Below are 26,820 nucleotides of genomic sequence, written 5' to 3'. Positions count from 1 at the left end.
TAGGCTCGGTCTTAGCAAAGAAGCCTCTACCCACTGGAAAGGGGACATTTTGAAGTTGATATAAACGTCTCAGAAGGGAAACTATTATAAAAATGGATGAGCAGCCAAGCAGGGGCAATGAGAGCGAGGGACCAAAACTTGACATCCCTGGCCCATCCATCCAACTGAGCATGGAGGTTGGCCTCTAGTACCAGGGCTATGTTTTCAGGTATATGCACCCCCAAATATTTGAATCCGGTCAAGAGAACCTGAAAATCTGGGGCACATGCCCTCACCATGGGTCGCAGGAAAATAGGGTCGATAGTGGACTTGGCCTTATGCATACGAAGACACAAGTAGTTGGCAAAAGTTTTTAATATTTGCAGAGTGTGAGGGCTTGACTCAGAGGGGATATCCAGAAACAAATAGACATCATCCGTGTGTAGGGAGATTTTGTGGTCAACTGTTGGAAGCCATTGAAAGCCACGGAACAGCACATCGACCCTTGCCCACCCCGCCAAAAGCTATACTGCCAAGGCAAAGAGCATAGGTGACAGCAGATATCCCTGCTAGGTACCCCTCCCTTTATCTAACCATTGCGACACAGCGTTAAGAACCGCCTTGAGGTGAATGTATAATAATTTGACATAGCTGAGGAATTTGGGCCCAAAGTTTAAGCGTGGTAGTAGTGTGAAGCAATAGTCACAATCCATGAGTCAATGCCTTTTGAAAATTCACCATTAGCAGAGCTTGATGACCCGGTAGATTGACACTATGGGCCTGATTTAGATCTTGGAGAACAGGTTAGTCAGTCACAGTGGTGATGGATATCCCGTTCCTCCGAAATATAAAACCTAATATATTCTATGCGATTTATATTTCGGCGGACAGTATATCCATCACCGTTGTGACAGAGTAATCCATCTGCCAAGATCTAAATCAAGCCCAATGTTTTGATATAAATATATGATTAATTCTAGATTGGGAATGATGAACTGGAGAGAAAAAAGGTGTACTCCCTTAAAGTAGTATTATGCAGTCTCCAGGCATGTTACCTCTGAGGTATTGCACTGACAAATTGTTAATGCATTTTACTAGGGATAAAAGAACATTTTGAATTCCTGTCAAGGAAAGGATCAGCTATCTGGTTACAGCCTCCATCAAGTAGTTAATTGCCATCAGAATACTCCATTAGTTTTGAGAAATTTTACACCAAAAGGAAATGTCAATTTGAGGAGGACCATATACATTGAAAATAGTTAAAGCATAATTCTTAATAAGTACCTTAACAGCCACCTATTTCCCTCATCATCACTCTCTAGACATATAAGTTGAATGTCAAGTGTTTATCACATACAATGATCAGTCCGTTTCTTTTTCCTGAACCTGGAGAAAACAATGCCACCCAGCACTTTTTAGACTTCAGTATTTATTTTTCAACAAGCTGGGTCTTCTGCAGTAATGCAATGTTTGCATTTGGACTGTCAAGATGAGCTAAAACTCTTTGGCCCAGATTCTCAAAGGTTTAGCGTCGGGTTAGTGTTATTTCTTCAATGCAAACCCAACACTAAACCTGTTTTGGAATTTACAAACCAATGCTAATGGGTATTACCGTTGGATTGTATGTGAAAGTAACACAAAGCAGTGCGAAACACTGCTTTGCATTACTTCGCCTCAAGGGGGTGTTACATGGGTGGTACACAGGCGTTCCCATGCAACCACCCATGCTTTTTGACGCTAAACCCTATACATTAACATTGGTAGAAAGGTTTTAGTGCCAAAAATAACATCTCTAAAAAGCAAGCGTTAAACAGAAGAAAATGTCATTTCTCCGTGCTTTTCTGACTTTGCATGCGTGCTGCACTGTACAGCACACATACAAAGTAGGAACATCTTTTAAACCTGACTAGTTATAGTATTTTGTACAGGAAGGGTACCTTTCCTGAACAAAACTTATGCTAGACTCAGGCACACACCCTAGCACTATGGCGCTACGACAGCTGAAATCAACGCCGGTGCTAGGGAGAGAGGAGGAGAGTGCCACATCTCTGCAAATATGGCACTTTCCTGCTCTCTGCCTGTCATGCAGCGCAGCACAGAATCTTTGAGTGCTGCGCTGTACTGCGCTGCGTTGCCTGACACCTTTTAAAATCTCGGCCTAAATCTTTTAATTGGAGGGCCAAATCCCTTAACATTCCAAGAAACTATTACTATTACTAGTACGTTACTGAAATAATAAGTTAAACCCTAGAAGGCTACACTTCAAAGAATTGATAAAGAGCAAACAGAAACATCCATGTCATCTCCTTTACAGTCATCCAAAAATGTCCTCAGTTCGGTAGGATCTTTATATGTTATTGCGTTGTTTTTACATGTAACTTTGAAAAGGATAGATAAAAAAGACCAATCTGGCATTTAGAGCTCTGAGCTATGGTCGCATTTCTGAGAACTACTTTCGTCTATCCACAGAGGCTTTAGGAATATCTTGAAAGAAATATAAGTTATGACCAGACCATGAAACTTATTTCTTAGACCTTAGCAGCCATAATGACCTTCAAGAAAAAGGATAATAACACCTCTGGGTCTGTTAGACGAAGAAACCAAATTTGATTTATGCCCCAATCTATGAGCTCTCTTAATATGGAAAGAAACATATAATGGCAAGTCTAACACCTTGGCTGACTTGAAAGAACTGAATAAGACCACTTCATTCCGATCCGTCTGGCAGGTCATTCTTATATTATTCCTTCTGTTTTTAATGAAGAGATATTTAGAGCTGAATTTTCTTGATCTTTGCATTAGGGTCCTCTAGTATGCTCACATGTTGTTCAACATCAGTCACTACTTTTTCCAAGTGAGCCGATTTGTCATCCAGTGTTTGTAATTTCTTATTATTTTCTTCTATACATGGTCGCAAAGCTTTGATCTCTTCTAGGAGTCCTTTCATTGATATGGAGGAAGCTGTTTTGACTTGTGAAGGGGGATCATTTTTAGGCCGCATATTTGTAGGTCCGCTAGGGTTTAGTAACACTTTAGGTATAAGGGAGTTGAAGTGTTTGCTGCTAGCGCCAATGTTGGTAATAAAGAAAGTATCACTCACATTTTGCTTGTCATTTTGAAGTTTTTACATATTTTCAGGAGAAGATCTTACGGAGTTCAAAGCATTTCCAGAAGACTGAGTAGAACAAGTAGTGTTAGTTAATTTTAATTTTCTTGTTTTGTCCATGCAGAAAACTGACTGACAAAATGTTGTTAAAAAGCTCAGAATTTCAGGAACCATTGGCTGCTAATTACAAAAGATATCTCAGCTGGAATTGAAGTAATCTGAAAGTAATGTTTAGAAACGTGTTGGCATTACCAGCTATCACTGAGACTGCACTATCCTTATGACTAAAGGAGTTTGTTATTAAGCAAAAATGAAAGAGTATAACACCTCTTGCAAAGGATGACTGAAGTGATAGCAGAAAATGAAAAGAGCATTTTACCATTTTTTATTCACTATACTTGCTGTAACAAAAGGCATATAATAATAAAAACAATAATGCTTAAATAAATCTATCTTTTATTTTGGGACATTTTACTTGTGTACAAACAAATGGTGCACACCATTTTGCCAGCCTAAAAAGCAAAACTAAATTGCCACATTGACAGCCAAAAAGCCAAGGACTGTAAAAAATATGGTAGTGTGACCCCTGGCAAAAGGAAGCAGGACACTCCAGGAGCTGACTATTAAATTGCTTTTCTTTCTTTCCTATTTGGTGTTTCAGTATAAACTCGTTGCAATTTTTATTTCACTTGAAGATAGAAATGTAACATTCACTCCTGGAGATTTATGGCTTGCCAATGACCTTTAGTCCATAGCTTGTGAGATTACAATCTTTTCTTTCCAGCTGTTGCTTCATGCAAAAGGCCTTTCACATAGCAGCAGCACTGAAAATCAATTCCAGAATTAAAAAGAAGGGATGACTCACACCTTGTTATCTTCTAGTTTTGGTATGTTAGAAATAAATTCACTGCTGTCATTGTCAAATTCATTCTGGGCTGTCAGCAGGCAGATAGTGTCATTCCGAGCCTTGGAGCATGCAAACAGATTACACAACATATGGAGCAGCAGATGAGCATATCTTCATTCGCCAACATCCATCTCCATAACTCGGGGCAACCCTTCCGCTATTTTCCAAAAAGGCAACTATAATATAGGAAGAAGAGACATATATAGAAATGAAACAAATAATATAATCGTTTTTAACGCTTTTATGTATACACCGATGTTTAACACCTTAGCTGCTATGGAACGTCTAGCTCCAGTGCTGAACGTTCCATTGCGCAGGTGCAGCTGGAACGTCCAACGGCCGACGGCAGCACTCCCGAGGTAGTGGTGCCGTCGGCCGTTGGACTGGGCACAGCACTTATGAGGTTATGATCTGAAGAAAAAAAAATATTGTTTATCACTCCTCTGTTTGAGACACATTTACATAGTTCACTTTATTTATGTGTTTCGCCAATTGCTCGTGGTACATTTGCAGAATGTTGAACATTTGAGAAGAGCATATTGATTGGAACATCTTTTTGTAGCACAGATTTTGTACATTCACATGTAAATTCTGTGGGTAGAGGCTTTAGAAAGTTTGAAGGTTTTAGCACCCCATCAATATCTTCCCAACCAAATTCACATGGATCTTTCTCCACAAATGCATGATCCAAAATATCTACACATCTTCTGATCAAGATGAATGCTTTTTTAATGGGTCCATACACAGAATATGACTTTGGTGGAAGGCCACTTAGCGGGACTAATCTCTTGAACTCACTCTACCGAAGATTGTCAAATGTGTGACAGCAGAACTAATTTTCCACACACACAGAAGGTATTTTCCCACGTCTTTAAAGTCACATTTGTTCTTCTTCGGTCTGAGAACATTCTTTTAGAACCTTCACAGGTTTAGCAGTTAAAGGTCCAAGCTTTGTTTTAATTTCGCTCATAGAGTCATCAGCCATAAGAATATGAGCCTTGATAAGAACGCTGGGCATCTATGGGTCAGGTTTCTTGTACACAATAGGAAGTGGGATTAAGTGTCCTTTCCCGCCTGTTCCATAACGTATCCATGAGTCTGACAATCCTTGACTTATGAACACTGCAACAACTCTAAGTAGCACAATAATAACATCTGTGCCACTTGACAGTACAATGACTCGATTGGAACCATTTTGAACATCCCACTCAACATGTGGCACAACACGGAGGTCTGCGTCTTCCAATTTGCTATTAAATTCTTGAACAATATAGCCCTAAATTTTAAATATATCTCTGCAGGCTTCAACTCCTCATTGACAAACATTCTACTTGCAATAATTGGAAATACAGTATTCAGTGAAGCATCATCAAGGTTTTTGGGAGTTAACCTCTCCAAATTCATCTTGTTCGATGTTGATGACCATAATTTATCAAGTTGCACAGGTATAGGTGTCAAATTTTTGATACAGTCAAAGCCAATTGTTCCGCTTAAAGACATTAGTCTGATTCTCTCACATTCTTTACCATATAGCTCAAGATAACTGTCAAAGACATTATGCAGTTCTTGCAAGGTGCACACTGACTTTGCACACTGACTTTGATATCTGTAGAACAGTCAGAACGACCTTTCCGAAGTTTTGCATGGTTGAAATATTGACCATTCGCGATTGTGACTAATAGTCCACAACAACAGTAGTTTTTATTGAAGACAAACTTTCGAATTGAAATTTGTGAGGTGAAAGGGTTTTTTGGAGCTCTTGTACTAGTTTGTGCTTCACTGGTTTGGTTGCAGCATCTCCATCAAATAATGATTATTTTGGAAGAAGATCATACAACAAAATGGCCCTTTATTTTGCTACATCCATTTCTCTATGCGCTTGTGAAAGTTGTTTTTTTGTACCCTGTTTTCTAGTGGCTGGTTGGACGAAACTCGTATTATGGCAATTAAAGCGTGGAAGTTTAACTTTAGTGATTATATCAACCAGCCTTTTCTCATTCAATACAAATCTCTTCTGCTTCAGATCTGCCCTTGGCGCTCCAATGTTGTATGAAAAAAGTCTGGGTGGACATAAAAGGATTCCTGGTATCGCCATCTCGCCTCAGGGCGGGCTTTCTCAAAAATGGCTTGTCGAAGCAAAGAATTACTAAAGAAAACCAGTATAGGCCTTGGCTGCCTTTGTTCTCTATTACCCTGGTGTAAACGGGAGCACTCGGTAAACAAATATAAGGCTCCCTCTACAGACTGGTGGGTTGCTGACGCCTCACCTCTCCCCTGTCTCCAAACTCCCTGGCATGACGTCGCAGCCTGTTGATTGGTCAAAAGAGAGGAAGTCCGGGACTCGGCGTGTGACGACACCGAGGAGGAACTGAGACGGATACCAGAGGAAGAAGGACATGAAGCTGTGCAAAGAACGAGAGTCGGAGAAGGAGAGGATACGCCTGGAGGCCAACGTTCCTACGAGTCGCCCAGCCACACTCACGGAGGAGTGTGGCTCTCCCAAGGAACACCCAGCAACATCAAGAGCTCCTGACCTTGTTATAGAACCTTGACAGAAAGGACCCCCAAGAAGCAGGACCACCCCCTGTAACCAGCGCCACCAGGGATCCTGCTGCTTCCTCTAGGGAAAGACTGTCGACCAAGAAAAATATGTCCTTTATCAAAATAAAGCCTTACCAACCTAGATCCAGTCTCCAGTCCATTTCTCCTACCCCAACCCCGCCACACCTGGGTAGGCTTATGCCGGACTAAAGAGAATCGATAAACCCTCAGTACATCAAAATCCCAATCCCAACCTGACAATTAAGGAAAAGCCCTCTTAAGAAGATCCAGCACAAAGGATCGGATATCATCTGCACAGGTGCTCTTTAATTGACTCCAAGATCAGACCAAGAGAAGGTCTCGGGGCCTCGCCCCCCACAACCTGCGAGACTGGGGATTCCAGATTTGCAGAGGCCGCTTGTGCTTTTGGTGCCCCCAATATTCTGCTGTGTGGGTACTCCCATTTAACCCAGCTACAGCTGAAGGTTTAGCTCTATTTTTACGGCAGTCTGTATTACCTTTAGATGTTTTCCTGTACTTTTGAAGCTTAAGGGCTGTTTCCAGAGCTTTCGGAGTGCTAGAACCTGAAAAGGAGGCACTACACCCAGCCTCACTCAAGCAGGAGTTAGTATTCTGAGCCCGAGCCATCCGTAAGGGAAAATAATGTATCTGTCCCTTCAATTGTAGCATCCGCTGAGTCCCAGACCACTCGCTCTATGTTATGCTCGAGTCCGCCTCTGAAGTACCAGACCAAAGTAAAAGCACGTTATCCCTTCTAGGGGCTTCTGTGGGCCTCTCCTCTAGCCTTTCAGTAGGGTTGCTAGCCACCTCTCGAGGCCCTCCTAACATAATTTGCATTGGCTGCCCTGAGCATCGGATGTTACTGATTTCTCCACCACCTCAGTCTCCTCCTACAGCTCCAGGGTGCCCACCAAACGAATCAGCGGCAATCTGACCTGATAATAGATCACCCCCCCCCCCCTTTACCAAGCACCTTAGAGGTTTCCTTGAGGGCCGGACCCATCACTGTATTTTTAACTGAAAATAACTCAGTGATTGCTGGCTGTGAGGGCTGTGGGGTTTCCTTGCTGGGACAGGAATTCACTACCTCTGGAGCAGAGATCGTCACAGTTTTTTTCACTGCGCTTATTGACCATTCTGGTAGGTTCCTCCTCTTCCAAAACAAAAGGGGAAGTGTAGAGGCAATGATAGAATCACCCTCCTAAAAATCTTATATAAACAAAGAGATTCTATGAACGTGTGATGGTTTTTTATTTTAATTTTTATGTATTTCAGTGGGAGAACTCTCTCTTATACAGTGGAAAGATGAGAGCATTTATGTGCTTTTTAAAATACCCCTCACACACGAAAAAAATCCAATAGTGTCATGCTTCATCATGGGGGTCTTCCCGTCCCTCTACGGGGTGGGGCGTGCTACGACCTACGGACTACGCGGGAGCACTAGATATTAGTGACAAAGGCTATGTGATGGCGCAGAAGTGTCAGTGAAGTGTAGGGACCTAACTAGTGAAAAGTGATAAAAAAGAAAAATTTTAAATTCCCTGGCTAGTAGAAAAAATAATTTATTCACTTCTCTGGCTGGGAATATTAAGAAGGTTTTTTTTGGTAGAGCAGTTAGCTTGCTACCTGGTCAACATGTTTCGTAGGCAGTCTCCTACTGCCTACTCATCAGGACCTTCTAATGGTCCCTACTGATAAATGCTCGGTTGTGTAATCCACGGAGCGGCACAAGGGTAGGAACGAGGCATTGAACTCGGGCGGTATATTTCACCGAAAGAAAAACCCTTCGTCTGCCGACTCATGGGGCATGAAACTTGTGTTCAACGAAGACCGCAATAGGTCAATATTTTTGACTAAAATTGATAAACTACTATGTTTTCAATGGAGCCAACTCATGCCCCATACTCCAAACTAGCAGCCTTTTTTTGCTGCCAGTTTGTAGGACAATAGGCTTACCAATTTACAACCGAGCATTTTCCAGTAGGGACCATTAGAAGGTCCTGATGAGTAGGCAGTAGGGGACTGCCTACGAAACATGTTGACCAGGTAGCAAGCTAACTGCTCTACCAAAAAAACCCCTTCTTAATATTCCCAGCCAGAGAAGTGAATAAATTATTTTTTCTACTAGCCAGGGAATTTTTAATTTTTCTTTTTTATCACTTTTCACTAGTTAGGTCCCTACACTTCACTGACACTTCTGCACCATCACATAGCCTTTGTCACTAATATCTAGTGCTCCCGCGTAGTCCGTAGGTCGTAGCACGCCCCGCCCCGTAGAGGGACGGGAAGACCCCCATGATGAAGCATGACACTATTGGATTTTTTTAGTGTGTGAGGGGTATTTTAAAAAGCACATAAATGCTCTCATCTTTCCACTGTATAAGAGAGAGTTCTCCCACTGAAATACATTAAAATTAAAATAAAAAACCATCACACGTTGATAGAATCTCTTTGTTTATATAAGGTTCCTCCTCTTCCCTGCTCCCAAACATTCAAGCCGGTTTTCAGCAGGTCCAGAGTCTATCGGCTTGCCTAAATCCTTGCCTGATTGTTCCTGAGAAGGCTCCTGTCTTGCCTCCAATTCCGGTGCAGCCACCAGTACTGCGACAGGCAAAGCATCTCCCTTCTCCTGCAATATTTTTGCAGATTTAGGGGCCATGAGGAAGAACACACATGACCAAACTGCGTCTGCTCCAAGGTCTGAACCCATACCAGAGATCCTACTGGCAAGGTCTGCCCCCTTGCTGAGCATGATGCTGCATGTCCGGTTTAGCCGAGCCAGGAGCCCGTCCGATATTCTGGCTAAACACCCCACGGCTCCCATGGAGGTCACACACCGCCGCTCTCCTATCGTGCCGCGCAGGCGACCTGACCAATCTGCACGATGGCAGATAAAAGACGAGCATATGCTCCAGTGGGAAGGTGAGGTGAGCCGGAGAGGGAGCTTGGCCGGGGCACTTCTACACAGTGGCCATCTTGTCCCCCACATTTGTGGGTGATGGCTAAGCTCCATATAGCTACTATCAATATTTGTGGGTTGAATGAGAAGTTTAAAAGGGGAAGGATACAAGAAGACCTTACATTTTTAAGAGCGGATGCTTACTGTTTGCAAGAGACCCATATGGCCCGTGGTGATAGTGTTTTGCTGAAATCCTTGAGGCTGAATGCAGTTTGTCACATATCACATGATACCAGGACCAAAGGGGTGGCCATAATAGTTATAGAAAATACACTTATCCTTGGTCGGAAGGCTGCAAATAGATATGGGAGATGGGCAATTATTGAATGTAAAGTTGGTAGTGGGTCCTTTACGCTTTGCTAAAAATATGCCCCTGTCGTAGATGACCTAGGGCTGGTTAATTTCTTAGCAATCAAATTAACATCCTGGCCTTCCTCGTATATAGTTTTGGGGACTTTAATTTAAATGGGTCGAGAGGAGGGCTAGGAGGTACTGGAGTGTGCCATGTTGGACGCAAACCTCATTCATTTAGATCTTTTGAGAATCTAGTAAAGAAATTTGGCTTAGATGATGTCTGGCCCAGCCTGAAATCGCCTGATGCTGGGTACACCTACTATTCAGCCCCCATGGTAAATTTGTGAGGCTGGATTATTTTTTGGTCTCGCCAATATTTGTCAGAGGTGCTCAGATAGAACTTTTTCCAAGACTAATGTCGGACCATAACCCTATAGTTTTGGAACTCTCACTTAACAGTCTCAGAAGTGTGCCCAGAAGATAGACTTTCGAGAGGGCTCTTCTGTTATCCTGTTAGATGCAGAGAAGGTTTTTGACAGGGTGTCGTGGGAGTACATTTAGAAGGCTATGGAGGCCAGTGGCTTGGGTGGGCCTTTCATCTAAGCAATTTGGGTGGTGAACTCTAGTCCCGTAGCTTGAGAATAGACAATGGGACCTGAGTCAGAACCTTTTCCGATAGAAAGAGGAATGAGGCAGCACTCTCTGGCCTCCCCTTTGTTGTTCCCCTCTTTAGGAGATTGGAATCCTCTATGGACATCTTGCCGATTAGCATGCAGGGGTGGGATATGAAAATACTGGCCTATGCTGGTGATGTGGCAATAGTTACCAGTGATCCAGAAAGTGCTGTTGGTGCCATAGAAAGGATAACAGAGGAGTTTGGGACTTATTCTGGGTTTTGGCTAAATAAAGCAAAAATGCAGTTAGTGATAAATAGACACATGTGGGCCAATGATAGCTGTATAGTAGAGCAGGCTACTTATGTGGGAGTTAGTATTACAACAAAAGTGGAGCGCTTAGTCTGAATAAATCTTATCCCTATCATTGAAAAAGCTACGATGGAATTTATTATATGGAATAATCTAAATTTGTCAATAATGGGGAGATGGAATCTTGTTAAAATGATCTTCCTCCCTAAATTATTGTATATTTTTCGCACAATACCACTAGAGGTTGATAATGCTTGGTTCAAATTAATCGAAAGAACGGTGGCCAGATTTATCTGGCCATATGGGAAGATCAGGAGGGCAAATATATTTTTATGCTTACAAAGGGATAGGGGAGCTGGGCGCCCCTCCAACTTTAACTATAATATTTATTGGCAGCTTTGCAATTTTATTACCCCTTATTCAATAATAAGGTAATTGAAGAGGGGAATCAAAGTTGTGTTCAATTGATTTATGAGCTACAGATTTGGGCAACTGCCAAGGGTTGTCTGTTGAAGATTTTTGAGCCGAGCTGCTAAAAAAAGACGTGGATTAAGACTCTGATGGCTGCATTCCAGAATTGGACCAGCATACGGGAAACACTGGGGATTTAGCAGCTATAGCTGTTATACTCTGCTGTTGCGGTACAGTCAACTGCCCGGAATATTCCATGACAATTGCTTATTTAAATGGGAACAAGGGGACTTCGATAGGATCAGTGATTTGCTTACGGCATCATTTGAACAGGTTAGGGGAAGATTTGACATCGGGACCCTGGATTTTTAATTTTTTTACAGCTGAGGGATTTCCTATTGAGACTTATCAGGTTTTTCTAGGATTCCCCTGATGGAGATTTTAACAAAGGGCACTAGTTACTCATTTTCACAAATATATGAGTGCCTTTTGGAAGGGATCCCAGATGATTTGGAAAATCATGATGAAAAATAGCGGGCGAGGCTAGACTTGGAAAATTCTGTTTTATGGAAATCATCGGAGCTGGGGGGAGGGGGGTCAATTTTATGCTCATCCAGCCTGAAAATGCAACACTATACACAATGTTTGATCTATATATAACACCCACCAAAATAGCTAAATGGGGCAGGCTGTTGTCCTAGAGGTCATGAACTAAGCGCAGACCTGGTCCACATGCTCTCATCATGCCCTTGTCTAAAGCCGGTCAGCTCAGAAATGGCAGGTTTTTTAGGGGAATACCTCAAGGTGAATGTATCCCTGTCACCACAGCTTATGTTGTTGGGTGTTGATTAATTAAATAAAGGTGTTGGGATGGAGCTACTTTTAATAGTGATGGCAGTTTTTTGGCTTTGTGTTGCTTTTGCCTGGCTTGATCCTTTACCTTGACATTTCAGCAATGGAAGGGGCTCTTTCTATATGTTTACAATTTAGAAAAAGGACGTAATGAGTGAAAGGGGAAGAAGGCTCAAAACTAAAGGGAGGAGAATCTGTTTTTTTTTAGTTGGATATCAGTGTATAAGTAGATAGTATCTGCTTGACAGAGCCTGTAAAGGATAACGGGTATGGATTAGGATTGTGGCGATTGTTGAAGGTCATGTAAAATAATTATGGCCATGCTGTTTGTTAAGTTGCCTTTATTGTATTATTCTGCCACGCCGATTATATGATGAATTCTATTTATGATCCAACTGCTGGATATATCCTTATTTGGTGTATTTATGTAATCTTGCTGCTATAATATTGCTAATAAAATAATAAATAATAATAAATAAATTACTAATATGATGGCTAATACACATCATTATAGAGCCGCCATTATAGAAATGGTGGAAGGGTTGCTCTGATGAGTTATTTTCTGCCCAAAACCTTTGTTTTGATACCAAAAGTATAGAGGTCTAAAGGTTCCTGAAATATTACATCATCCCTGTAACACATCTGCCATTTAAAAAGGACTTCCAGAAAATTCAGTCTGGATTAGCAATGTCTACCCAAGCTAAATTACTTCTCTAATGATCCCAAAACACAAATCCAAAATGAAAATCTCTTAACAACCATTTTTTTATGGAGGTATATCAGGGAGGGCTTGTCATGTTCTTTCTGAATTCTCACAAAGACCAGTTTGTATTCACTGTAATTGCAAGCAAGTGCAACAGGTTGGATTATTCTGCAGACAGATATTTTAGGGTGTTCTCTGAACATCCTAAAATATCTCAGTGACCCAAGATACTCCAAAATTGAGTCTCTTGTATCTGAATAAACCAACATGAGTGGACAAAGTGGTAATATATTTGCAGTTATCTTCTAACTCAAGTTGGCAGAACCCTTTTCTTAGGTCAAGACAGGAAAAGACTTTAGCTCTGTTTAGTTGCGTGATCATGTCCACTATATGGGGACCAGGGTGTCTCTCCCTCTCAATGGGTCTGTTTGGCTGGCACATATCAACACAAATGCACACTGCTCCACTATGGTCCTTTTTTGGTACAACTACAATGGGCGAAACCCATGGCGTGGAGCCTTTGGAACTTTCAATGATGTCATGTTTCAAAAGTGTTACCAACTCTTTCTCCTTGCAATGAAAAGCAAAGGTACAGTGCCACTGAGCAACTGGACAAATGTCTTTATTGATATGAAGCTGCACTTTAATTTTCATGAGTTTTTCCAAACCATGAAACAACTACGGGAATTGAGTTGTACTCTAGGGCTGAGCACAGAGGTTTTAGTTGGGAGATATCCCTAGGTTTCCAGTATATTATGAATGATAACTTGTATTGAAGTCAATTTGTGTTAAATACCGCTGTGAATGACCCTTGGCTTTGTAGCGGTGTAGGCGCTAACCAGGTGTATGCCTTCATGTCCGAATGAGTGAGACGTGGCACAGGCAAGAGACTTTTCACCTTTTCGACTGCCATATTAATCGATGCCCCAATGTTGATGATGAAGGATATGGAGTGACTGTTCACCATCAAAGTAATTCTGTGACAGTGTATGAAAGAAGTTCAGCACTTTATTTGGTGAGTTCTTTTTGAACTTTGGCTTTCTTCACAGGAAGCTAACTACACATGTGCATGCCGTCTTTTGGTGGACATCATCAGCTCACACCCATCTTCTTTGGTGGTACTCGATAGGGACATTGAAGAACCTTTGAATAACGGACTTGATGACAATTGATTTTGCTTGGTCTCTACTTGTCATTGCTGATGTTGCTTTTTTGTTTTGTGGTCGTGGCAAGGGTGCTTCCGGTCTGTTCTTGCGGCCATCTTTTCTTTCTGTTGAGACACACTTGATTTTTCTGTAGCTTGACACATATTCATGAAGTTGTTCTTTTTCCCACAACCCTTACAGATTTGTCCTAAGGCTGGATATTTGCCTTGATGGGGAAACGGAAATCGACATCGGAAGTATTGCGTTGATTTCTTCAACCACATCGACTTACATGCATCTGTTTTGTGCTTTTGCTTGCTTCTCATGGTCAACGCCGATTCATTGTGTGCTGTCCCTGCCTTCATGTAGGTAGCTTGTCGGTCTCGCAGCTATCAGCATTTTCTATAGACTGAGTGTCTATTTCAAAATGCGCCTTCTAAAAGAATCTGAAAAGCAGCCATCAATAAATATGAGGAACATGGCTTCTTCTCCAGTAAAGTCACATAATTTGCAATGTTTAATAAGTGTGTTAAGTCTTACATCAAACACATTCATTGTTTCATCAGTCTGTTGTCATCCTTTGTTGAATATGCACCTTTCTTAATCATCATTCAGCATTGGATTGAACTTGGTTTCCAGCGTTTCTTTCACCTTTTAGTACGATGTTGAGTCAGTCTGTGAAACTTTCTTTCGCACTTCTTTCACTTCATCATCTGCAAGGTCTTTAAGGTATTTGATGATTTTCTTGTAATCTTCCTCCTCTAGTACATCTATGATCTCATAGAATGTTTCAATCAAAGCAGTCCATGTGGCACCAATGTTCTGTTTCTTAGATGTGTTGAATGGCTGTGATGGCTTCATGTACACTGCTGCATTGTACTTCGCACACCCTTCTGACGCCATTGTGTTAGCACATGTCTTTTGAGTGGTGCCTTATACAGGGTGACCCATTAACTTCTGCAAGCACCAGCCTCTTGCAGGAACATTAGTTGCAGCATCCTTCTGTCACCTGTAATTCAGTTAAACATATCCTTTCCATTAAGACACAATAAGGAGAAATGATATGCTTTCTTTGAAACAAATTTTGCCTACGCCTAATGCAATAGAATTAAAATTGATAATCTAGATGTGCCTTCCTTTAATCCTCGGCAACGAATAACACATTTGCATCATTGATGGCTGGACAAATGCTTTGTGCATGAAAACAAGCTTGAAACTCACTAGTCTTATAAAAAACATAACCTTAAACCAGATGAACTAGAGGGCCCAATGTCATTTTTTTCATTTTGCTTTTCTTAGCAAAATTTTAGATGTGCAGAAAATGTCCCAGCAATGTTCACACTAATAATTTTAAGGTCTCCTCACCTTTAAAACAGTGGACTAATGGTATATATTACCCTGGTTTGTTTCAGACAGGCAGGGCTAATCTTGGGAATGCTGTACTTTGCCATGCTGCCAATACATACATTTTTCTCTAGTGCCTTCTATTGTCCACCTTTTCACCTAGATCTCAGGTAAGAAAGACTTCTAACTAAGGCCTCAAAATCTTAGTAGTATCCGAGTCTGACACAGTGTCCGTAATTTAATTTCTGCTGGTAGAGGCTAACGTAAAGGCCTTTGCTCAGCATCATTTGTTGCTGTCTTTTTGTCCTTTGTTGGGTACATTAAGAATTATACGGTACACATTCAGAACTGATGCTCCTCTTCACATACATTTCTTTCAGAAATGAATCAAAGTTTTCCAGAAAATAATATTTTTGTCGTCAACCACTAGTTACCAGTTACTGATATTGTTTTTATTACTTGTTTTCAATGCAAAAAACACCTTTACAAAGGGCATCGATAATGCATTTGCAAGTTCATCTTTACTTTAAGACCACAAAGGCTATTTTAACAGCTGTGGGGCTCCACAGTCCAGCGTTTCAGTTACTGAATTTTCAAGAGCACTAGAATTTACATTAAAATGCAGTTGGAAAACCTTTTTTAAAATAGGTTTTGGATACTATAATAAAGTCAAAGTCAAAAAGTACTTTATTCTGTTAAAAAAGACAGTAACCATAAAAGCGACAGAATAAAAATTCAATTACAGTGAATATTACAGCTAATTTTTATCTAAGGAGAAGGAATCACAGTTTCTACTAAAAACAATTAAGAATCATCCAAACGTATCGATTTTCGTAATTTAAAAACATGTTTAAAAAATCCTGATAAAGATGTAACAATAAAAAGAGTGTCCATTTTTTGTAATTCTAAAAATGCTGGGCGGCATCTATTTAAATTCATATCTTTAAGTGCAGGGACAATAAATTTTCTGCGAGGCAAGGTATAAAATTTACAAAAAAATAAAACATGGATATCCGATTGCAGAGACAATTCATCACATGGGCACATACATAGTTCTTTTGACCAAGAGTTCATTTCCGGGAATGTCACTAACCTAAAAAGTATTTTAAGTCTAAAACGTGTTAAAAGGAATCTCTCATGGTTCGACATGGGGAGGCTTAAATATGGCTGTAATTTGCCTCCAGTTAAAATCATCTGATTTGAGCAGACCTTCTTTTTCTTTATTTCTTCTGAAAGTCTTTTTTCCCTTAGATATTCCATACACGTTTTTTTCAGTGTTTTACTCGATATATCTGTCATTGTCAGTGGATCCTCATAATATTGTAAACAATCAATTTCTATCAGGAAGGTCTTAACATAGTTTAACCACTTAAAATCACTTACATGTTGAAGTTTTAACACATCCTGGAGTATGGCACAATTTACAACACACTCATTTACAGTCCATACCCTGTGCCACAGGAGTATGGGCTGTGTTCTAATTATATCAGAGATATATGGCTGTCCCAACTCCACGTGGCAAATAATGGTTGCAGTACTTTCGGGTATAGACAAAATGTGCCTCATAAACTTGTTTTCCACTAACTGTATCGATTGTATGTTGGAATATCCCCACAATCCTGATCCATACAGAGCCACGGATAGACACGTTGCATTATAAATAGTTAAAATCTCTCTTATTGGTTTCTTTCCCAGTTTAAAAAAAAAAAAAACTCTTTAAGGCCATTATTGTCTTTGAGAACAAATGACTTCTTGCCTTTATTGCACTTGCCCAGGAACCACTCTCATGAATCAGGATGCCTAAGTAAGGAAAAGTTGGCGTATTTTCTAAGGGAGCATTATTTATAAACATCGTTTTCATATGTTTCTTTGTTCGTGATCCACAATTCATGGTGAAAGTTTTGCTACACAAAGGCTACTTTAACAGCTGTGGGGCTCCACAGTCCAGCGTTTCAGTTACTGAATTTTCAAGAGCACTAGAATTTACGTTAAAATGCTGTTGGAAAACCTATTTTAAAATAGGTTTTGGATACTATAATAAATCTGTAATAAGAAATGTACTTTGGCTCCCAGGTGGAAATTGTTTACTCCTCAAAATGCATCTTACTAATTTAGTAATTTAAATTGGGACAGCAGTGTATATTCAGGCAAAAACATCTCAATTAGGACTTTATGAACTTGTATATCTTGAAATTGTATGCTACAACAATTCCACAGATGTCTGCAGGTTCATCATATCAATGATAGTTTGCTCTGTATGTAATGATTGCTTACGAAACATGCAATGCATATTCATATTCTATTCATAGAGTGCTCCTTACGCTAAAAATATAGAACATATGAAATTAAGTAATGCAGTTTGACAGCAGCATTTTTAATGTATGCCTAATTGCTGTTTAACTATTTTAATTTATGAGTGTAAATGGTATAATTTGTCTTGTAGGTATACAGCAAAACAATAAATAAACTACATACACCACAGAAAAGGATGCTTTGGTACGGCACATATTGGCACCAAATGGCAAAGCAAACATCAGCAAGCCCCTTGTTTTAATACCTTGCAAAAAAAGTAAAAATCACTATCTTCCCTAATGCAGAGCAATATTCCATAAGGATCTAAATTAGTATAATCCATTAGGTATTAATGGAGGATAGACCACAATGGACTCCAACAGAAATTTGATCTGAGAATTCTTCAAATCTTAAGGAGGATTAAAGTTTGGTATATAGGTTACTCGTCACAATGTGACAGATATCCTGACCGCCTTATTACATGTGTCATAGAATGTAGAGGGGGACGGGATATCTCTGAAGTTTATGACAGTGTAATCCATTTGTGAAATTCTAAATTTGTCTCTTAGTAATTTGGCAGATATGGATAGGGCATACACAGTGGTTTTGCAGATTATCACATAGGCTCAAGGGAGGGGGACACTTACATGAGCTACTGAACAGGGACATCTACTTACGGAGTGGTGGCTGTAGGGGATGCCCCATTTTGGCACACCAGTCCATGGGGTGTACGTCTGGATGATCTGCATCAATCCAAAAATCATAGACATGACTCCAGCCATCAAAATGGATCTGAGAAAGAAAGTAGTAAGTAAGGTTTTATTGAAGATTAATTACAATCATTATAATCAACATACCTATAGTCTTCTCACAGTTAACTAAAAAGATATGTCCACAAATACTTATAAAAACTCATACAGATTACCTAAATGTTAAGAAAATATATTAAAAGCATATGTGAATTTAAATATGATTATTTAAATCTGCATAAAAACCCATTACGCAGAGCTGCATAAAATTGAATTGACTAAGGGACCAGAAATTGAGAGAATACAATAGAAATAAAAAGTAAGAAAAGAGCAGAATCTAATTTTTAAAAATGCACTTAGGATGGTGTCTGTCATCCATCATCTTCGCCCAGACTAATCAACACAAGGTCAATAAATGTAATCAATCTTCCGAGAAGGCCCCAATGGGTGCCAGACACGAATAATTTTTAGCTTCTTTAACTGTGTCCGCGTCAGACTTTTGGGAAACTAGCTTACACAGTTTTATACAGTGACCATTGATCATTGGACAAATGCAAAGTTGGTGCGGTGTTGTTCCAATTTGATTCTACCGAGTCAATAACATCAACATTAGTATTTGGCATCACTCATGCAGCTGACTATGATATCAGATATTGTCAGCAGCTGGAAACAAAACCACATGAACGTATTCTTGTGAATATTTCTACTAAGTAAAATTGAGTGCATAAAGTAGTATATGTCTCTAGAACAAAGCTTGCTCTTTTAAGAATACTGAATACCTCATAATCTGTTTGCCATGCCAGGGAGAGCATTACCACTTTGATTTCTGAAATAAGTGCATTCGTCAAACACTCAACACAAGTTGATTTCAAGATATAAAATATACCACTACAAGTCATACCATATACAATCATCAATGTGCATTCAATGTAGACCTACTGCACACCATGAACAATATTCACATTTGAGATATTTAGTGGCGGAATCACTATATGCCTACACCTAAACTGTTTATAAAGAATCATCTCAATCCAATTTTGCTCTATGTGAATTATTTATTTGACAAGAGTGAGTAACAGGCATATGGGGATTCCTCCATAAAATTCTTCTATTTGATTCTGAAATGTCACTCCTACTGGTATGCCTTTATTAAATCTACTCATATTTAGTCTACCAATAGTGGTGCCAGACTACATGTCAGCTTGGTCCCTACTGATCACACAATTCTATTCACCTCTCCCCAAGGAATCTCCTCAGCGCTACTGCACGCGCACTGTTTCCCAGCCTCCCTATGCACTGTTAAAAAATAACTTTGCTGAACTCTGTGGCACGCGGGTTTGAAAACGAAACTCCGCAACCCATCAGCTTCCCCCAGCGCTAAGAACGATCGGCTTGAGACAATAAGCCCTCGTACCCCGCACTCACCTATACTGTCCCAGCTGTCTAAGAGCTGAAGGCACCTCGTCACTTCAAAACGCGGCGGCCATCGTAGCTTGGGAATAGCCTCAGGGCACCCCAGTGGACACTATAAAAGGGAAAGGCATGACTCCGCGCAGCGGACGCGTATAGCGGGCGCGCTGAGGCCGCGCCGGAGTCAAGCCAGAGTCCTGCCCGTCTGCGCCCGTCAGCGCCGAGACAGCGCCAGACGCCAGACATCATGACTTACGCCAAAGTGGTAAGATAACATATTCTAAATCTAAGTTAATTAATTTACGGCACCCCAAGCAAGGATGCGCCATCCTCAACCCTGCCCACATAAACACGCCCCAAGTATGCTCATGTGGGTTCTCTCTTCCGATTCCACACCAGCAAACTTTCCACATTATAGCCGAGTGCTCAGTGATCAAAATCGGCCATTTGAACGTTCGATCTATGCCAAAACATCACGCTGAAATCCATGATCTGGTCACTAACCATGCCCTGGACATCCTATTTCTAACGGAGACGTGGCTCCAAGATGACATGGACACCATTCTAAACCTGGCAACCCCAACAGGATACACTACTCACACTCTCAACAGAAATTCCAGAGGCGGTGGTATCGCCGTAATGACCAAAACTCATATTACGTGCCAGCTAACTAAAGCTGACATCAAAGATAGCGAATGTGCACGCTACAACATCAAAATCAATCCCCAGCTCAGCTTGGTAGGACTCCTGATCTATAGACCCCCAGGAGCAGACGTTAAATTCACTGACTCACTCCTTGAGAACCTATGCTTTCAGAAATACTGATACCCCCAACTTTACTATTATTGGAGATTTGAACATCCACTTTGATCGGACGGAAGATTCAAAGATTAATACTCTACTACCTGATCTGGCGGCTTTACAATTAGACCAACTTATAAAGGGCCCTACCCACAGTGGCGGTCATCTCCTGGACCCCATCTTCTCGAATATCACTAATGCGCAGGTCGAAATGCCCATCCCCATGACCTGGACTGATCACTATCTAGTAACCATGTCAATTCCCTGTAAGAACATCCTGCTCACTAAACCCACTCAGCAGGTCCGGAAAAGACCCTGGAGGAAGCTCCGTATTGAGGACTTTCACGCCCTCCTCATTACTTGTCCTCCCCCACCTAGCGAAAACCCTGACCATGGATACGACCAATTTTGCAAATGGATCAGCCAAGCCCTCGACACTTTAATCCCAACTAAATGGATCAAAGCACACGCCCATGAATCCAGTCCCTGGTACAACAAAGAACTCTCCGCATTAAAAAAAGAGTGCAAAAAAGCCGAAAGATGCGGGAGAAAAAACTACGACCCCGCCCTCAAGATCCTATACACACAGTCTCAAAAAACCTACCATCGTAGTATATGCAGGACTAGGGCAGCCTACTACGCCACCGAGATCAAGAACAGCCATAATGCCTCAAAACCATCTTTAAAATTCTTAAAGAACTCAGTGCCAAAAAAACCATGGCTAACCCAAACTCCTCACTTGCATTATGTGACAATATGGCCTCATTTTTCTTAGAAAAAATTCGAAAAATCTACAGCACCTTCCCCCCCACCTCAGACCTTATCCCTTCGAATGACCCTAACAAACCTAACCTCGCTAACATTCCGGCCCTGAGCCAAGAAGACTTTACTAAAATCTGCAATAAAATCAAGTCCGGCTCACCGGTAGACCCTCTCAAACCAGAAACCTTCAGAGAAGCTGACAAAATTGTTCTGGGCCCTCTGCGAGAGATTATCAACAAATCCTTCTCTACTGCTATAATTCCCTCCAAATGGAAACAAGCCTGGATATCACCAATCATTAAAAAACCTACGCTGGACCCTAACAAACCCGAACATTTTAGACCAATATCCCTCCTCCCATGGCCAGCCATGGTAGCAGAAGCCCATGTAAACACCATCCTGACCAAATACCTGTCATCTAATAACATCTTAGACTGGTCACAACATGGCTTCCGGGCTGGACAAAGCACTTAGACAGCCCTACTAAGTGTGACAGAACACCTCCGCACCATTTTAGACTCTGGTGGAACTGCAGCACTGATTCTACTTGATCTCAGTGCTGCCTTCGACACGGTGTCACACGAAGTTCTGCTGTTCAGGCTAAAAGAGGTCGGGGTATCATGACTAGCCCTTGACTGGTTTAGAGACTTTCTATCTGGTCGGTCCTTCCGAGTCTCCACCCCCCCCACCTCTCCAGGGAATGTCCCATTGAACAGGGCGTACCCCAGGGGTCAGCTCTTAGCCCCACCCTGTTCAATGTGTATGTCCAGCCCCTGGCAGAGGTAGCCAGGAGACACGGACTGTCCCTCGTATCCTACGCTGACGACACTCAGCTGGTGGTGGCACTAAATGATGAAAGTGGTCTCAGCACCCAAAAATTCCAACACACTCTCGTTGACATCACAGAATGGATGACAGCGAACTACCTACAGCTCAACGCCGGCAAAACCGAGGTGTTGGTGGTAGGAAAAAAGGCGAACACTTGGGGGGACAACTGGTGGCCAGTAAACCTAGGACAACCACCGGAACCCAAGGACTGTGTCAAAAACCTGGGAGTCTGGGTAGACTCTGCCCTTAAATTCACTCATCATACTAAAAAAGTGGCAGCAACCTGCTTCGGCATTTTATGGAATCTCAGACCCATCCTAGGATTCTTTGACAACCAAACCCGTCAGACGATAGTCCAAGCAGTTATCCTCTCCAGGCTGGACTACGCCAGCTCCCTTCTGCTAGGAACCAATGTTGCTGAAAAAGCTAGACTCCAGCAAGTGCAGAACGCCGCCGCTAGGGCGCTGGTAGGAATCCCCCGCCACGCGTCCGTAGCTAATGTTCTTACCAAACTCCACTGGCTCCCAATGGAGAAAAGGATACATTTCAAAACGCTTTGCTTAGCATTTAAAATCCTAAAGATGGCTTCCCCACCCATGCTCTGCCCACTCTTGTCAACATACGTCCCTCGACGTACCCTACGTTCAGAAGGACAAAATCTTGCAACGGTACCCCGTATTAAACTATCCAGGAGCCGCTCCTTCAAATACTTGGCCGCCAAGCTCTGGAATGACCTCCCTGACCTGATTAGAGGGATACAGGATCTGCAGACCTTTAGGAAAGCAATAAAAACTCACCTCTTCTGCTAAACTTTTTTCTCCCTTCCTACCTCCCTGATCCCACCATCTGTCCACTCTTCATACAGTAAGCGCCGGGACGCCCCTTGGCTGGGGCAGCTGAGCGCTATACAAGCTCATATAACATAACATTATAACAATTCTGAGGCATTCAAAATGTCACCAAAGGTTATCAACACTCCTCACTAGTTATTCAATATAATGCTATTGTGCCATTAGTAGACACACAAAATGTACCTGTCATTGTGCATCATAGAAATAAAGGAACAGTACAATATCTGCAAAATATCTGGGGCTCAGAAAATGTTATAAATTGATTACTAGGCCAAGGACAAATCTTCTAATTCGTTTCTCTTCAAAGATGTCATGAAGTAGGAGACTACATTTATAGAAATATTATGATTCCACCTGAGCTATAGTTTAGGGAATTCATGTGTTAATATATTATTTGTAGTTGGCCTCCATACATTATACATGTAGCTAGCTCAGAACTAAATACAATCAATGTTTTAGTGCTATGGGAGGTCACAGACCTGAATGACACTTTCCTGTCCCTTCATGGGGACAGGAATAATGCAGTTTTCTAAATTACTTCAGAAAGCACTGATGTACCTTGAGCAAGAGCTGTCTCAAAACTATGATCAATTTATTGGTTTTAAATGTGAAGGAGGAACCACTCAGGCCTGCTAACACAACTATTATAAATGTTAGTCTTACAAAATGCAATAAATACTGCTGGGTTGTCCATTATTTTCTTCACCATCAACTATCTACAAGATATACAGTGTGACATAAGTGTCACTCACTCCACAAACTGACCGTACTCTCTGTTTGATTACATATCATTAGAATATGCTCAGTGCTGAAAGTGGACTTCAGAAGATATTGTGTCATGTGGATTTTAAATGCCACTGATCGTTATGGTAGTTTCCATGTATTAGCAAGACCAAAGCATCCTTGTTTCAAGTGCAAGAGAAAGAGGTGTGCGCAGATTATTGATAAGAATAATAACAATGTCTTTTATATTCCATACTTCATATCACATTTATGGCTGTAAGTATCAGATGATATTAATATTATTGTCTTTTCAATTATGAATAATAATACATATCATAATAATAATGTTAGTATCAAAAGGGTTTTAGTCAGAATAGGCTTACTCATAGCCACAATATGTTTAACAACCATTTACAAATGTTAAATGTATCACCTTCCCAACTCTCACTCCAAAACCCAAACATCTAAAAACAAAATATATATCCTGGATTTCAGAGCGTTTTGTCTACGCATGAACAGAAGTGAACACATGGTAAGTTTGTTCACTTGCCCTGTGCCCTTTTTTTGTCTGTAATGCTTGACTCTGTCCTAACTTTACTACTACTAAATTGAGAAAAATCCTAATTTTAAGACTTTCGGTATTCACAGAAGGCATTCAGGAGTCCTAAAGTTAGGAGTCCTAACTTCTGTGAATACCGAAATAAGTAAGTTCATTCTGTGAATACCAAAAGTAGTAAGTGCATTCTGTGAATGCCAAAAGTAGTAAGTTCATTCTGTGAATATCAAAAGTAGTAAATGCAATCTGTGAATACCAAAACAGTAGTAAGTTTAGGATTGAGTCTTAAATTCATTCTGTGAATCGGGCCCTCTGTCACTCTATCCTTATTCCTGCACTGTGTTTGTTTCATGCAATGCCCCTTTGAACCTCGCCGCAATTGATTGTTAATCCCGCTCCTTGGTATGTGTGTCATGGTTACGATATGCTTAATTGAATCTTTAATCTTGAATTCATTGTCTGCTAATACATGCCCTACTGCATTTTAGACTCGTACTTAACGTACAATGAACCCATGATATAATTATTGATGAATTTCATCACATATTTGGTCTCCAATTCTAATTTCTTCTAGGTTGATTGCCTGCTAATGCATGCCGATGGCCTTTTACACCCCAACTTGACACACAGTGAACAAATTATGTAATGAATGATTAAACTTCATCACATATCCCAAACCTTCTGCATTAGGCACACAGCAACTCGTCGGATTGTGCATGCAGCATTGTTGTTCCCTGTTTTGATTATGCATCCATTGTCACAAACCCTAATCCTTGACAATTGTGTTTTTCCCTCCTTTTCTTCTGATAGGCAATTGAGGCTTGTTATCCTTAGGCATAATACTTATGTCCTGATGATGATGATCCTCGTACCTCATAGGCAGATCGAAACGCGATTGACAATTTGTAAACACCTTATACATTCAAAACCTTATATGTACTAAAAGTGTAAAGGAGTAGGTTATGTCCTGTTGTACTTTGACACTGTGCAATTCTCAATGCAACTAACCTTAAGCTTTTGCCTAAAAGCCCTTTGTTTCATGTTCTGTCTCTTAATTGTACGTTTTTTCATGTGTTCAATAGGGCACAGGCTTGTGCCCCATGTTGTGTATTGTTGCATAATATTCAATTATTTCTGTCAAGTAAATATCAGACCTCTATCCGGCTGAATATGTCAAACTAATATAGAAGCGATTGAGTCTATATTTATTGGTCTTAACTCCCTCTTTTTTCAGGGACCACTGTTGTCTAAACGAATTACTTCCAAGGTTCCTGTGCGACTTTTTTTGGGTCCTCTTGTTGTTTTCCAATATAACAAAATCAATGAGGCAACAAAATCAATGAAACAGCAAAACAACTTGCTAAGAAAACTTCCCAGAAGGTGCTGCTACCCTTCACCAAAGGATTGCCTTCGTATGGATGCAAGACAACAAGCATCTGATTTCAGTAACAAACTCTGATGACACAGGACTTGGAACCTCCTCAAACTCCTCTTTAACTCAAGATGCCACAGCCCAATGCTACACAGGCACTATTTAAACACCATCATTTCACACACGTCTTTGTGTATACAGAGACAGCCAGTACATATTTTGTCCCCAAGTCCTTTTCAGGGCTGTAACATATTGTTCAACTTTATTATTAGAGGAACTTACTGGTTGGCAGTCACTACACTGTTGATAACTAAGAAGGCTATGATCTAGTTATGCCAGAGTCAATGCGTTAAATATGAGAATTGTAGGATGTTTTAATATTCAAGAACACCTAGTTTCACTCAACATTAATAAAGGGGAGTCCAGGTTGTATGAACTTATTACTGCGGGCAAGATTGGATTAAATCATTTTGAACAGTATCATCCATATTATTCAGTGGCAGATTACTGTCAACCAGGGTGGGTGAGTGACCGCATCTTTATCGGTCTTTCTAGTGTGTAGCTGAAATAATGTTAGAAGTAAGCAATTGCCTTTGGTTGATTAATTTAAAAAAAACTACTTGTAAAAGGTAATTCACTGCTCAGGCACCTTGAAAGGTTCTATAAAAATCCAAGTTGAAGAGAAAAACTGGACAAACGAGACAATGTCCAAATATGTCCACAGACATGAACTTGTAAACTGTACTATACCTATCCAACAGCATACTGCTCTACAAAGCACCCCTCAGCATAGCTTAGCATCTCTTTATAAAAGACAGGAGTGAAAAAATGGAGTCAGACTTTTTTTCCTTTACTTTTCATATCAAATAAAATTGCTGCACCAGGCGATTTTCATACAAATATCCAGCGCAATTTCCAGGTGGAGTTTCTTCCCAGTAGAAAGACAGAATCTTTGTTATTCTGAATAATGGCTAATGGCTTCTCTTTGCCCTACACTTGAGTGACAAATGTATGATAACTCTGGAACTCTTTTACAGGTCTCAGCTTTATATTTATACATAGATGCATATGACCTGTACCATCTCGTTTGGGACCTGGTTCAACATTGCAATTTGGCTCAAAGATTGTACAAAATTGGTCCTTCAATGAGCCAGAATGCCAGGAAGTCTAATCCCTACTTTACTGGTGAACCAGAGGCAGTAGGGACTCCAGGCTTCTGTCTTGAATCAAATGGGTCTTGCCTCCACTGGTACTAATGGTGTGCAGAAAAATTGAGATGGGATACAAT

General features: G+C 40.8%; 1 protein-coding gene across 2 annotated transcripts in view; it reads right to left on the bottom strand.

Moving 5' to 3' along the window:
- Positions 1 to 26,820, bottom strand: part of L3MBTL1 (L3MBTL histone methyl-lysine binding protein 1) — a 408,694-nt gene that overhangs the window by 57,751 nt on the left and 324,123 nt on the right. For both annotated transcript variants that reach the window (XM_086932247.1, XM_086932248.1), the window contains exon 16: positions 18,158 to 18,272. In XM_086932247.1, the coding sequence (XP_086788373.1) occupies positions 18,158 to 18,272 (115 nt within the window). The remainder of the gene's footprint in view (positions 1 to 18,157; positions 18,273 to 26,820) is intronic.

Source organism: Lissotriton vulgaris, chromosome 7, assembly GCF_964263255.1.
Source record: "Lissotriton vulgaris chromosome 7, aLisVul1.2, whole genome shotgun sequence".
Lineage (NCBI taxonomy): Eukaryota > Metazoa > Chordata > Amphibia > Caudata > Salamandridae > Lissotriton > Lissotriton vulgaris.
Note: the sequence above shows the minus strand (reverse complement) of the source record. Positions and strands in the feature narration are given on the sequence as shown.